Source organism: Ylistrum balloti, unplaced genomic scaffold (assembly GCF_031769215.1).
Source record: "Ylistrum balloti isolate Yb309-2 unplaced genomic scaffold, AGI_CSIRO_Ybal_v1 Utg370498, whole genome shotgun sequence".
In the NCBI taxonomy this organism is placed as follows: Eukaryota; Metazoa; Mollusca; class Bivalvia; order Pectinida; family Pectinidae; genus Ylistrum; species Ylistrum balloti.
Window position 1 is genome coordinate 77,711 of NW_026782323.1, and position 16,175 is coordinate 93,885.

General features: G+C 35.1%; 1 protein-coding gene across 1 annotated transcript in view; it reads right to left on the reverse strand.

Annotated features, from left to right (window-relative positions):
• LOC132555491 (dopamine receptor 2-like) overlaps positions 1-15,064 on the reverse strand; it is a 42,646-nt gene extending 27,582 nt beyond the window's left edge. The window contains exon 1 of the mRNA XM_060219841.1: positions 14,700-15,064. Coding sequence (XP_060075824.1) covers positions 14,700-14,994 — 295 coding nt within the window. The 5' untranslated portion in view covers positions 14,995-15,064. The remainder of the gene's footprint in view (positions 1-14,699) is intronic.
• Between the last annotated feature and the right edge of the window lie 1,111 nt (positions 15,065-16,175).

The following is a 16,175-nucleotide window of genomic DNA, read 5'->3' on the forward strand; positions in this document are numbered from 1 at the left end:
TTGAAATTTCATTCAATATCACCCTGTTTGGCCACGCCCATCAGCCCCTGGGGGTCAGTCAGTATCAATACATGTACATATACGTGCATAACATCGAACTCTGATCCCATACTAACAATTCTCACTAAGTTGGATTCATTTCAAATAGAAAATATACAAAACATGCTCAAATTGCTATTTTCTTGTATATTTTGTACAATTTAATTTACCCCCACTCCAAGAGGGAAATGTGAGATCCTGGGGTCATGATTTTTTCAATTTTGGTAAAGCACCTTAAACCCCTTCCTTCCATAAACATTTGATTCTGCCAAATTTGGGTATTGAGAAGAAGATTTCATATAATTGATATTTTCGGCCATGAAAGGTTTCTGCCAAGTTTCATTGAAATCAGTTCAGGGGTTTTCAAGAAGTCAAAAAATGTAAATATTTACGGACGGACGACGCTGGACAAAGGTATTTCAGGGGACATAACATTCAGATTATTTTACATGTACGTTCCTTTCGTTTGACGGGTGCGCACATTTCCTTTTAAACGCTGTGCTAACATTTTCATACACAGAGACTTCTTGCTGTTTACCTTGAATTTATCCTTTACAAATACAAGATGAAAGTAAAACAATGTCAAGGTCATTTTCTGAAAGAAAACTGGACCCATAACCACTTCGTCTTAAATGTCGCCATTTTGATTTCAAGTATATGAAAAGTCATTTCAAGTGACGTAATCATTACATCGCAAAGGATATCATAATGGACACAAAGAATTATGGAATAACTCACTCACGTGATCAAAATATTAGAAAATCAACTTTACCTGCAATCTCTAGTAAAAAGTCACGTGATATACAATTATGTATGTTATTGTTACTTAGAGCGAATCAACATGTCGGCTGACCTGTAAAGCGGGAATCTGTTATCAGAAACAAACAAGAGATCCCAGAGGGAAGATTTGTTTATTTTTTTTGTGTTACAGGTTCTGTAAATGTTCATGAACTGGTCTTCATTGAATGTACTCAATGATGGCACAAGATATTTTTATTAAGCACCTTTTAGCAAATATTATTTGAAAAAGATCCCAAAGTATTATTAGATAGCAGTCAGTTACAGGTGGATAATGGACATGGTCTTGAATCACTATGATAGAATATCGAAGAAAATATGCTTGTGCTGTATTACTGTCGACATCCAAGATGGCTGCCTGTGGGCCAACTTGATTTCAAATCAGTCCAAAAAAGGTACAATGCACAACTAGGGACCAAGGGGAACCTTCATATGAAATTTGAGAAAGATCCATCCAGTACTTTCCAAGAAATAGCGATAACTAACTTTTACTTCCAAAATCCAAGATGCCGTCTGTCGGCCATCTTGAATTCGAATCAGTCCAAAAAAGGTACAATGCACAACTAGGGACCAAGGGGAACCTGCATATGAAATTTGAGAAAGATCCATCTAGTACTTCCTCAGAAATAGCGGTAACAAGATTTTACTCTCAAAATCCAAGATGGCCGTCTGTCGGCCATCTTGAATTCGAATCAGTTCAGAAAGGGTACAACGCACAACTAGGGACCAAGGGGAACCTGCATATGAGATTTGAGACAAATCCATCCATTACTTTCCCAGAAGTAGCGGTTACAAAATTTTACTTTCAAACTCCAAGATGGCCGCCTGTCAGCCATCTTGAATTCAAATCAGTCCAAAAAAGGTACAGTGCACAACTAGGGACCAAGGGGAAACAGAATATGAAATTTGAGAAAGATCCATCCAGTACTTTCCTAGAAATAGCGGTAACAAGAATTGTTTACGGACGGACGGCGAGACGGACGGCGAGACGGACCACGGACGCAAGGCGATTTGAATAACCCACCATCTATTTGAATAGATGGTGGGCTAAACATGTCAGAATATGGACACTGTAACATGTAACATGGCGACGTTTGAAGATTCCATGTTTATAAAATAGGGGTAGCAGGTACAATTCTATCATTATGTAGGGTACGTCACATAGACTGTTTCTATAAGCAGAGTATGGACGGATGCTTTTTGCCTAAGTACCTACATCACTTTTAAGCATGCTTTGAAATGTTGTGCAAGGTTACGTGCTGCTTACGTCACAGGTGCGGCGAGATTTACATTTCACGTGAGAACAGGCCACGAAGTGCAAAGATATCCAACCAATACAGAAAGTTTATACACTTCATATGTTTAAACTTTTTGTTTATAAATTTCAACCTGAAAGTTGGACATACCTTGCATAGAAGTACGTAGTTTTGTTCTACTGAGTCAGGAGATGTTTCATAAAAAATACACAGTCATTCATTGTACTAATGGTTGGAGACGAGGTTTATCAACCGTGGTATTAGATTGACTTTTGATTGACATAAGATACGTTGATAGAATGTATCTATACAACAGGACGGTCATGGCCTTTCTTATCTCAACAACTACGTGTATATGTTCTCATGGAGCTAGATTTAACTCAGGAATTCGGCGTGTAGAAAGCGATTTTTTATTATTGTATAGACAAGGGGAATATCACGTTTAATAAAATTTTATTGTTTAAATCACGACAAGGAGATCGGGCAAAACTTATTACAACATCAGGAAATAAAAATGGGAAGTATGTTGTGGACGAATGTGGGTTTGAGGTGGCGTTTGATGTCAATATATTGATTGATTCTTACACAAGAAAGCACGGACGGGTAGACAGACACACGTTCCTTTATGTACCTGTAAGACAATTGCGTCTCTCATGAACAAATACAGTTTATTTAATGAAATATAGGATTTCTGATTTTAATAATTCACTAGAAATTTAAAATGTTCACATAAAACAAGAAATCACAGTTGATTGCTGTACACTTGATTTCTTTACTTTTGATTCGGGTTTGACGCCAAGGACCAAGATTGCTGTCCTCTGTACCGCAGACTATTTCGGTACCGAGTTCTTAATCGTGTTTGATTAACTTCTGCTTTTATCTTCTGTTTCAATGTTCTGTTTCTATGTTCTGTTTCTATGTTCTGTTTCTATGGTCTGTTTCTATTTTATGTTTCTATGTTCTGTTTCTATGTTCTGTTTCTATGGTCTTTTTCTATTTTATGTTTCTATGTTCTGTTTCTATGTTCTGTTTCTATGGTCTGTTTCTATGTTCTGTTTCTATGGTCTGTTTCTGTTTTATGTTTCTATGTTCTGTTTCTATGGTCTGTTTCTATTTTATGTTTCTATGTTCTGTTTCTATGTTCTGTTTCTATGGTCTGTTTCTATTTTATGTTTCTATGGTCTATTTCTATGTTCTGTTTCTATGTTCTGTTTCTATGTTATGTTTTATGTTCTGTTTCTATGTTCTGTTTCTATGTTATGTTTTATGTTCTGTTTCTATGTTCTGTTTCTATGGTCTGTTTCTATATTATGTTTCTATGTTCTGTTTCTATGTTCTGTTTCTATTTTATGTTTCTATGGTCTGTTTCTATGTTCTGTTTCTATGTTATGTTTTATGTTCTGTCTCTATGTTCTGTTTCTATGTTCTGTTTCTATGGTCTGTTTCTATATTATGTTTCTATGTTCTGTTTCTATGTTCTGTTTCTATGTTCTGTTTCTATGGTCTGTTTCTATTTTATGTTTCTATGGTCTGTTTCTATGATCTGTTTCTATGTTCTGTTTCTATGTTATGTTTTATGTTCTGTTCCCTATGTTCTGTTTCTATGTTCTGTTTCTATGTTCTGTTTCTATGTTATGTTCTATGTTCTGTTTCTATGTTCTGTTTCTATGTTATGTTTTTATGTTCTGTTTTATGTTCTGTTTCTATGTTCTGTTTCTATGTTCTGTTTCTATGTTATGTTTTATGTTCTGTCTCTATGTTCTGTCTCTATGTTCTGTTTCTATGTTATGTTTCTATGTTCTGTTTTATGTTCTGTTTCTATGTTCTGTTTCTATGTTCTGTTTCTATGTTATGTTTCTATGTTCTGTTTCTATGGTCTGTTTCTATATTATGTTTCTATGTTCTGTTTCTATGTTCTGTTTCTATTTTATGTTTATATGTTATGTTTTATGTTCTGTTTCTACGTTCTGTTTCTATGTTCTGTTTCTAATTTATGTTTCTATGTTATGTTTTAAGTTCTGTTTTATATTTTGTTTCTATGTTCTGTTTCTATGTTCTGTTTCTATGTTATGTTTTATGTTCTGTCTCTATGTTCTGTTTCTATGTTCTGTTTCTATGGTCTGTTTCTATATTATGTTTCTATGTTCTGTTTCTATGTTCTGCTTCTATTTTATGTTTCTATGGTCTGTTTCTATATTATGTTTCTATGTTCTGTTTCTATGTTCTGTTTCTATTTTATGTTTCTATGTTATGTTTTATGTACTGTTTCTACGTTCTGTTTCTATGTTCTGTTTCTATGTTCTGTTTCTATGTTATGTTTTATGTTCTGTTTCTATGTTCTGTTTCTATGTTATGTTTTATGTTCTGTCTCTATGTTCTGTTTCTATGTTCTGTTTCTATGGTCTATTTCTATATTATGTTTCTATGTTCTGTTTCTATGTTCTGTTTCTATGTTCTGTTTCTATGTTCTGTTTCTATGGTCTGTTTCTATTTTATGTTTCTATGGTCTATTTCTATGTTCTGTTTCTATGTTCTGTTTCTATGTTATGTTTTATGTTCTGTTTCTATGTTCTGTTTCTATGTTATGTTTTATGTTCTGTTTCTATGTTCTGTTTCTATGGTCTGTTTCTATATTATGTTTCTATGTTCTGTTTCTATGTTCTGTTTCTATGTTCTGTTTCTATTTTATGTTTCTATGGTCTGTTTCTATGTTCTGTTTCTATGTTATGTTTTATGTTCTGTCTCTATGTTCTGTTTCTATGTTCTGTTTCTATGGTCTGTTTCTATATTATGTTTCTATGTTCTGTTTCTATGTTCTGTTTCTATGTTCTGTTTCTATGGTCTGTTTCTATTTTATGTTTCTATGGTCTGTTTCTATGATCTGTTTCTATGTTCTGTTTCTATGTTATGTTTTATGTTCTGTTCCCTATGTTCTGTTTCTATGTTCTGTTTCTATGTTATGTTCTATGTTCTGTTTCTATGTTCTGTTTCTATGTTATGTTTTTATGTTCTGTTTTATGTTCTGTTTCTATGTTCTGTTCCTATGTTCTGTTTCTATGTTATGTTTTATGTTCTGTCTCTATGTTCTGTCTCTATGTTCTGTTTCTATGTTATGTTTCTATGTTCTGTTTTATGTTCTGTTTCTATGTTCTGTTTCTATGTTCTGTTTCTATGTTATGTTTCTATGTTCTGTTTCTATGGTCTGTTTCTATATTATGTTTCTATGTTCTGTTTCTATGTTCTGTTTCTATTTTATGTTTATATGTTATGTTTTATGTTCTGTTTCTACGTTCTGTTTCTATGTTCTGTTTCTATTTTATGTTTCTATGTTATGTTTTAAGTTCTGTTTTATATTTTGTTTCTATGTTCTGTTTCTATGTTCTGTTTCTATGTTATGTTTTATGTTCTGTCTCTATGTTCTGTTTCTATGTTCTGTTTCTATGGTCTGTTTCTATATTATGTTTCTATGTTCTGTTTCTATGTTCTGCTTCTATTTTATGTTTCTATGGTCTGTTTCTATATTATGTTTCTATGTTCTGTTTCTATGTTCTGTTTCTATTTTATGTTTCTATGTTATGTTTTATGTACTGTTTCTACGTTCTGTTTCTATGTTCTGTTTCTATGTTCTGTTTCTATGTTATGTTTTATGTTCTGTTTCTATGTTCTGTTTCTATGTTATGTTTTATGTTCTGTCTCTATGTTCTGTTTCTATGTTCTGTTTCTATGTTCTGTTTCTTTGTTCTGTTTCTATGTTATGTTTTATGTTCTGTTTCTATGTTCTGTTTCTATGTTATGTTTCTATGTTCTGTTTCTATGTTCTGTTTCTATGTTCCGTTTCTATGTTCTGTTTCTATGTTCTGTTTCTTTGTTCTGTTTCTATGTTCTGTTTCTTTGTTCTGTTTCTATGTTATGTTTTATGTTCTGTTTCTACGTTCTGTTTCTATGTTATGTTTCTATGTTCTGTTTCTATGTTCTGTTTCTATGTTATGTTTTATGTTCTGTTTCTATGTTCTGTTTCTATGTTCTGTTTCTATGGTCTGTTTCTATGTTATGTTTTATGTTCTGTTTCTATGTTCTGTTTCTATATTATGTTTCTATGTTATGTTTTATGTTCTGTTTCTACGTTCTGTTTCTATGTTCCGTTTCTATGTTCTGTTTCTATGTTCTGTTTCTATATTCTGTTTCTATGTTCTGTTTCTACGTTCTGTTTCTATGTTCTGTTTCAATGTTCTGTTTCTATGTTATGTTTTATGTTCTGTTTCTATGTTCTGTTTCTATATTCTGTTTCTATGTTATGTTTCTATGTTCTGTTTCTATATTCTGTTTCTATGTTCTGTTTCTATGTTATGTTTTATGTTCTGTTTCTATATTCTGTTGGGGCTCGTCATGGCGCTGAGATATCACACTATTGTACAAGGTGTCTCTCTCACTACTAAACCCCGATTGTTTACAAAGCTACAGTGTGAAAGAATACTTTTTGTAGGTATGAAATTGTGTTGAAAGACAGGAAAACAAACCTAATACTTTGTTTAAATAAAGCATACTTTCTCTTTGCGACTTACAAAATAGGCTTTCATGAGAAGATCTGAAGATTTCCCCTGAATACTTATTTATTTTGTGACTTAATTGTCGTTTAGGGCTTACCACTATGTATATTTAGCGTCACTAAAAGCGTAAAGCCTTAAAATATTTCCACACCTGTACAGGTGTAAACAGGTGTGATAGTTATGTCAATTATTACCGCCTATCCTATAGAAATTACCTGTGACTGACCCGTTAAGGAAGTTTAATCGTCTGTTACATGTAATATTTATTACTGGAAACACAATCAATGTTAATACACGTAGTCTGTTATAATAAAGCCAGAAACAGAGACCTGACAAACGAGATCATCGCCGAGCACAGCTCTCCTGTATTGACAAACCTTGTAATAGGAATCCTCACTATTATCAATATCAGTAACGTATACATAATAGACGTAGCTAGGACAGGATGGGCACGCTTACAACTTACATTGTCTGGGGTTTGTCTGATATTACTTCATGAAACATGAAATGAAATGAAATGAAATGAGGAAACTACGCATTATTACACCGCATACTGAGTGTGTTATGACATGTACTGTACTGTATACTGAGCGTTATGACATGTACTGTATACTGAGAGTGTTATGACATGTACTGTATACTGAGCGTTATGACATGCACTGTATACTGAGAGTGTTATGACATGTACCGTATACTGAGTGTGTTATGACATGTACTGTATACTGAGTGTTATGACATGTACCGTATACTGAGTGTTATGACATGTACCGTATACTGAGTGTTATGACATGTACTGTATACTGAGTGTTATGACATGTACCGTATACTGAGTGTTATGACATGTACTGGATACTGAGTGTTACGACATGTACCGTATACTGAGTGTTATGACATGTACCGTATAATGAGTGTGTTATGACATGTACTGTATACTGAGTGTTATGACATGTGCTGTATACTGAGAGTGTTATGACATGTACTGTATACTAAGGGTTTTGACATGTACCGTATACTGAGTGTTATGACATGTACCGTATACTGAGTGTTATGACATGTACTGTATACTGAGAGAGTTATGACATGTACTGTATACTGAGAGTGTAATGACATGTACTGTATACTGAGTGTTATGACATGTACCGTATACTGAGTGTGTTATGACATGTACTGTATACTGAGATTATTATGACATGTACTGTATACTGAGTGTGTTATGACATGTACTGTATAATGAGTGTTATGACATGTACTGTATACTGAGAGTGTTATGACATGTACTGTATACTGAGTGTTATGACATGTACTGTATACTGAGTGTTATGACATGTACCGTATACTGAGTGTGTTATGACATGTACTGTATACTGAGTGTTATGACATGTACTGTATACTGAGTGTGTTATGACATGTACTGTATACTGAGAGTGTTATGACATGTGCTGTATACTGAGAGTGTTATGACATGTACCGTATACTGAGTGTGTTATGACATGTACTGTATACTGAGAGTGTTATGACATTTACTGTATACTGAGTGTTATGACATGTACTGTATACTGAGTGTTATGACATGTACCGTATACTGAGTGTGTTATGACATGTACCGTATACTGAGTGTGTTATGACATGTACTGTATACTGAGAGTGTTATGACATGTGCTGTATACTGAGAGTGTTATGACATGTACCGTATACTGAGTGTGTTATGACATGTACTGTATACTGAGAGTGTTATGACATGTACTGTATACTGAGTGTTATGACATGTACTGTATACTGAGTGTTATGACATGTACCGTATACTGAGTGTGTTATGACATGTACTGTATACTGAGAGTGTTATGACATGTACTGTATACTGAGTGTGTTATGACATGTACTGTATACTGAGAGTGTTATGACATGTACTGTATACTGAGTGTTATGACATGTACTGTATACTGAGAGTGTTATGACATGCACTGTATACTGAGTGTTATGACATGTACTGTATACTGAGTGTTATGACATGTACCGTATACTGAGTGTGTTATGACATGTACTGTACACTGAGAGTGTTATGACATGTACTGTATACTGAGTGTTATGACATGTACTGTATACTGAGTGTGTTATGACATGTACTGTATACTGAACGTTATGACATGTACCGTATACTGAGTGTTATGACATGTACTGTATACTGAGTGTTATGACATGTACCGTATACTGAGTGTTATGACATGTACTGGATACTGAGTGTTACGACATGTACCGTATACTGAGTGTTATGACATGTACCGTATAATGAGTGTGTTATGACATGTACTGTATACTGAGTGTTATGACATGTGCTGTATACTGAGAGTGTTATGACATGTACTGTATACTGAGTGTTATGACATGTACCGTATACTGAGTGTGTTATGACATGTACTGTATACTGAGAGTGTTATGACATGTACTGTATACTGAGTGTTATGACATGTACTGTATACTGAGAGTGTTATGACATGTACTGTATACTGAGTGTTATGACATGTACTGTATACTGAGTGTGTTATGACATGTACTATATACTGAGAGTGTTATGACATGTACTGTATACTGTGTGTTATGACATGTACTGTATACTGAGAGTGTTATGACATGTACTGTATACTGAGTGTTATGACAGGTACTGTATACTGAGTGTTATGACATGTACTGTATACTGAGTGTTATGACATGTACTGTATACTGAGTGTTATGACATGTACCGTATACTGAGTGTTATGACATGTGCTGTATACTGAGAGTGTTATGACATGTACTGTATACTGAGTGTTATGACATGTACCGTATACTGAGTGTGTTATGACATGTACTGTATACTGAGAGTGTTATGACATGTACTGTATACTGAGTGTTATGACATGCACTGTATACTGAGTGTTATGACATGTACTGTATACTGAGTGTGTTATGACATGTACTGTATACTGAGAGTGTTATGACATGTACTGTATACTGAGTGTTATGACATGTACTGTATACTGAGAGTGTTATGACATGTACTGTATACTGAGTGTTATGACATGTACTGTATACTGAACGTTATGACATGTACCGTATACTGAGTGTTATGACATGTACCGTATACTGAGTGTTATGACATGTACCGTATACTGAGTGTTATGACATGTACTGGATACTGAGTGCTACGACATGTACCGTATACTGAGTGTTATGACATGTACCGTATGATGAGTGTGTTATGACATGTACTGTATACTGAGTGTTATGACATGTGCTGTATACTGAGAGTGTTATGACATGTACTGTATACTAAGGGTTTTGACATGTACCGTATACTGAGTGTTATGACAGGTACTGTATACTGAGTGTTATGACATGTACTGTATACTGAGTGTTACGACATGTACTGTATACTGAACGTTATGACATGTACTGTATACTGAGTGTTATGACATGTACTGTATACTGAGTGTTATGACATGTACCGTAAACTAAGTGTTATGACATGTACTGTATAGTGAGTGTTATGACATGTATCGTATACTGAGAATGTTTTGACAAGATAAAAAAAATTTTGAATGTCTCTTTCTAATGGTTATTTTCAAAGGTAAATAATCCCTAAAGATGGTGGGTATTGTCCTTTAAGAGTTGTCAGAATTCTAGCCCTGCAGGACAAATGGACATTGACATATGCAGGTCAATCTAGCACAAAGAATGATGGATTTGTTACGAACATTTATTCTGAAATTATAGATGAAAATCTTCAAAACCAGTCTGTCAGGCAAATCAATCACGCAAAAATGCGATGGATATCAAAATTCTATCTCTGTCTCGTGAGATATTATTCGGATGACCTCATTTGTTTTGTTACATTGTACAGTGTACTATCCATCGCGATCTCGTGATGGCAGCAGTTCAATAATTACGGTTACATCCGGGTTCAGATTGTATAGTTATATACTAAAACGGAAAAAATTTACCGATTAAACACTACATTTGCAGTATATATATCAATTCTTCATGAAATCAGTTAATCAAATAAACAAGGATTTTTTTTAGCTGAATGGTACTCTATTACAATGATGCTGATATTCTTTAAATAACAAAGCAATTTTAGTTTCGTCAACAAAAGTGACATTTATTTTAGAATAAATTTGGCGATAGACCATATTATAGAATATGACCGTATCATCTACATCTTCTTTTACCAGCTGTGATTACCTTAGTGAACACCATGCGGGATGCCCGTCACACAGTATCCTTGGGTTAAATGTCTTGTAAAGAGTCACTTTATGGGACATAGCTGTGATAACAGTTTCTAAAGAAAAATGTATCGCTCGTGTAGGGATCGAACCACACGTCTTGATTCTCCATGACTACATAAGACAGTATTTGTCGGACGCTACCAGCTGTGCTATCGCAGCTTCAATAATAGCTTAGTTTGAGCTGTCTATATTAATAGCGATCTGAGACCAAACCTGCTGTTTCAGTCATTGGGAACTCACGATCCTTAATCACAACGACGATTAACTTCCCAGGACGTTAGATAATTTGATAAATTCTCGCTTATTTTGATTTTCTGTGAAGGATGTATCCCGTCAAGTTGTTTTTTTAGTTATAATGGTACACTATAGCCAGTTCCATGTCAATTCATGTATTTTATTATCCAGTATATTTCTTTGCGCGTCGCTTTACGACCGTCAGCCGTCGCCTAGTTTATTATCGTTGTTTCACTTTGGAACTACAAAGTATTTTTGTTCTATCGCCCTGAACAACGAACTAACGACAATTCCGGGTGGCTACGTCAGAATCACTAGCTACTTCACGTAGCTAACCATTGTCATTACTTCGTTCTGTCGCCACGAAAATTTTGATGTTATGTTTATCGTAAAATAAAGACATGTCACCCGTCGATCCCCATCAAGTGATTTACCGAGTTGCCGTATCAACTGTTTATTTGCGTAGTAAATGTGCTATCACCTACATGTTGGTCAGTGTAAAGGTCAGTCTGGTCATCTATTACTGGTACACGTGTTACCTGGCGACACAGGCCAAAGTTCATGTGTGTACAGTTGGGTATCAGGATGATTATCTTAAATATGTATCAGAGTTATCTGTCCCTATCGCCACTCTTTTGTCGTCAGCTCAGTGACGGGAATGATTCATCACTTACAAAGTTTGATGGTCAGTTTTAAAGTGTATAGGTCAGAGTTTAAAACATGTCGTTGATTTCATTGTAAAACCATTTGTAAACCGCACAGAACCTATTGTTAACCACACGTATACCATTCGTATATCACACATAACCTATTGTTAACCACACGTAAACCATTCGTATATCACACATAACCTATTGTTAACCACACGTAAACCATTCGTATATCACACATAACCTATTGTTAACCACACGTAAACCATTCGTATATCACACATAACCTATTGTGAACCACACGTAAACCATTCGTGAACAAGTCAGCCCCTTATGAACAAAACGTAAACCTATCATAAATCACATGTTAAAAAGAATAATGAACCACACTGGAAACCATCATAAACCACACGTGATCAGACTTGCTTGTTTGTTTGTGGAGTACTGTTGCTGATTGTTATCATGGTCCTTTTGGCAGTACGTCACTACCGGATGTTAGGCAACTGTCGACGTTATCAAACGGAAAAGCTCTATCGCGTAATTGATCACAACTCATTCAGTTACTTCCCCTTTTTTAAGCTGGACAGACGATGGTAATCAAGGGGGAAATGCCAATCGCAACACCTCGGACGATAACCCTGCAGTCATTATAACTGATGAAACGAACACGGATCTAGAATTTGTTCATGCATCAAGCCCCTTGAGCACATATCAAGGTTAAAGGCCAAAGGTTACCATTGACAAATTAATTCAGGGATATGGGTATATCTTTGTGAGTCCTGCTCATTTTATTTTCATTTCATATGAAATGGCACGATTATGTTTTGTTTTTGTTTTTTCATAAATTTATGTCACCCGACGCTATGTTTCCTCATTATTATCTGCAGAAGTAGCGCGTGCAGGAAAAAATACAAGAGTTATTGACGAAAACTACTTGAACATCAGTACTTAGTGTTGGAAAAACCTGCTATAGGGACGTGATATCCTGTACTCTGGAAGAAAATTAATAAATAAAAACAAACAATTAAATCAACTGTATATCATAGAATCCCATTTTTAATAACTTTGTTCGTCATAGTCTGAATAATTCATCGAGTATTGATGATTAATGGGCCAAAGTAACCAATAACCTTAATTGAAAACTTGTCCAGGATATTGTTTAGTTGTAAATAAATACCGATTTATTCACCACGAGTGTGTCAGTAAATGATTATAGGCATTGTCAACAATACGGTCTATTGAATTTTCAATATTTTTTTTTACATATATATTAATTAGCTGATAACTTATTATCACGACCATGAGACTTCTCGTACATAAATCACTAAAGTTACATGTTAATTGAAACCCAGTCAAACCACAGACTATGCCGGAGTCATGCACTTCCTGTCGGAATCCACCAAGGCTTCTGGTCGTATGCTGGTACGTGTATGTAGTGACATCTACAATTGCTTAACGTCTATGAGGTGAATGTTTGATAATATCGACCTCCGTAAGAAACAACAAACAAAACTGCTGTCCCTGCAACATCTTTCATTATTTATAAAGGAGTGAAGCTTTCTTCGTAATTTTTGTAGACCAATGCCGGCGGATCAAATATCCTGGGTATGAAATTAGATTACACAACAGGAGGTTGTATTGTAGTCGATAATTCTATGACATAATGAAATCTTTTTCAAAACTTCTTCTTTAGAACAACACATTCCAATCCAACAACGAAAAAATTTCGTGCGCGGGGGGGGGGGGGGGGGGGGGGGGGGGGGGGGGGGAGATGTCCTTGTGAAGCTTCAAGTCCAAACAACCAGTATCACATTGCCGTGCTGATGTAAGCAGTCAGTGCTGTCTTCAAGTCCAAACAACCAGTATCACATTGCCGTGCTGATGTAAGCAGTCAGTGCTGTCTTTCTCATTCTGTATTATTAAACTATCGTTTTTAAGTGAGGGTATCGTTTCCTCAAAACGTAAACACAGAGGTGCATTTACAACGTAAAATGCGTATGAATGTGTTTAAGAATGTGAAAAACTTTTATGACCAGAGATTGGTTGAAAGCATGTTTCAGCACAATAGTAGAAGAAGGGTGCATTCACACAAACTTTAAAAAGAACCCCCAACATTGCCAGCTTGATATTTGGAAACGTTCTCTACTTTCCGTGTTGTTGGGTGAGCTATGTATTAGTCTTCCTATAAGGTTGTACAAGATTCACCTGATACTACACAGTTTGATTTATTTAGAGGGGTTTTGTAAACGTGATATCTTTTTGTGTAAATACTGTCACAGGAAGCAGATTATATTGTTATATCATTATAAAACAGACGATTGGCGGTCAAACTTTTTATCATGTGGACGCTCTACTTGCTAACCCGGATGTCAGGTCGTTTAAACATCTTCGGTCTAATATTTCTACAAGACAACCCATTGAAAAAAAGCCCTAGACAGTTTTAATCACGTCATATCTGCCCCAACCATCAATAGTTTAAATGACCCACTTTTTCTTCAGAAAGCATTCACTAAAAGCAATAGACATGTTTACATTTCGCTTCCCGGAGTTTAAGAACTTGGTCGTTTATAGATATATATATATATAGATGTGAAAGTTGAAATAACTGATTTTAAATCAAGTTGTCAAATAATCATGTTTTGTTCTTTTATTCTGGAATTTATTTCTATGATAATAAGTTTTTAATAAAACCGTTTTACCATTATATTGAATACGGATAAATAATTAATGATTACATTTGCATAATATCTATGTAATTAAAAGACTAGAATAAAGTGTGATGTCCATACAACCGGATTATTGTGGTGTTCGGATAAACGAAACCTGACGAAATCCTTATATCTATTTATTTGATTCGTAAGATAGTGACTTTATATATTACAGCGTTAGAATAAAAAATGTAGTGTACATTACCTTGATCAGAGAATATCCATTTGCCCTGGGAGGCCGACACGAAAGAGAAGGGGACAACACATGCCCCGACCATCAGGTCAGCTGCTGCCAAGGAGATGATAAAATTCCCACTCGGAGTTCGAAGAACTTTGGTGCGTATTATCACAGCAATACTTAATGTATTTCCTATAATAGTACAGATCATAATTCCAAATATAAAACATGCTTTGATAATAAATTTTGATCTCTCCTCCTCGTATTCGTGTTCTTTTTCATCCCGAGGCACAGTCTCGTTTGTTAGGTTCATTTCCAACATGGCCCCAGGATTGAAGATTGATGATCCTTGAAAACTAAACACAGCTAAAAACGACGTTTATCTAAAACCGACGAGAACATCTTGAAATATCCGTTCAATTCACAAATACCTCAGAAAGGAATACACAATTTGTCGCGGGGTGAAACAAGCATTCTTTTGTTGTTTAAGACGGGGCACTCTCTACAAAATCACATCATTTAATCCCATAAGTACACACAACCACCAACGAGAAACACAACCGCACATATACTGTCCGTGTACTCCCGTCTGTATATAAACACACTGACGAGTACACAATGTGTCACTGGCCGATGATTAATGGCGATCCAGTCAAATATGTATTACCTTTATAGCCCATTTTGTTTCAATATGTATTTTAATGACTTACACTTTTTCCCTTTTACTGGTCAAGTCGGTATAATCTAATCTTCCGTAACCACAGTTTATAAAGCGGCCATTTATAGGAAATCCGCCCACAGCCAGCAAGTGTTTTGTATTACACCGAACACAGCCCTGTAAATGCTTTTATTTGAATATTCAAAATCAGTGAACCGCTAGTTTCCGATGAGTTCGTTTCCTTGACTACCGCTACCCTATTAGAATGACTTGATAACCCACAACGGAGATAGATATAATGTGTATAATCTCAACTGATATAGAATCACAAAACTACAGAAATGTAGATACGACACATGGCTTTTGTAATGAATGCGTGGTATCTCTGTCTGTCTGTCATGATGTCCGTCCGTCCGTCTGCCTGCATGTCTGTCAGTCAGACAGTCCTGTTGTCTGTCATTCATGCTGTCTGTTTGTCGTTCTGTCTGTCTGTTGTCTGTCCGTCCGTCTGTCCGTCTGTCTCTGTCTGTCTCTGTCTCTGTCTCTCTCGGAATATAAGGTAATATCATTCTTTTTTTCTTCTTCCTTTTCCCACTTTCCTTCTTTCCTTCACTATGATATGTCACGTAGAAAACCATGTATCAATAATTAATATGTAGTGTTAGTATATAAAAATCGGAAATGAAATGAAGGAAAAAAACAGAACAAGAAATAATCCATTTTATTAGCATATCACTTCATGCATTAGCCAATAATTCATAACTTTTGCATATTTGAAAACAAACACATAATTACAATGTACGTGCTTATTCAGATTTCACCCGGTTTTATTCAATTCCTTTCCT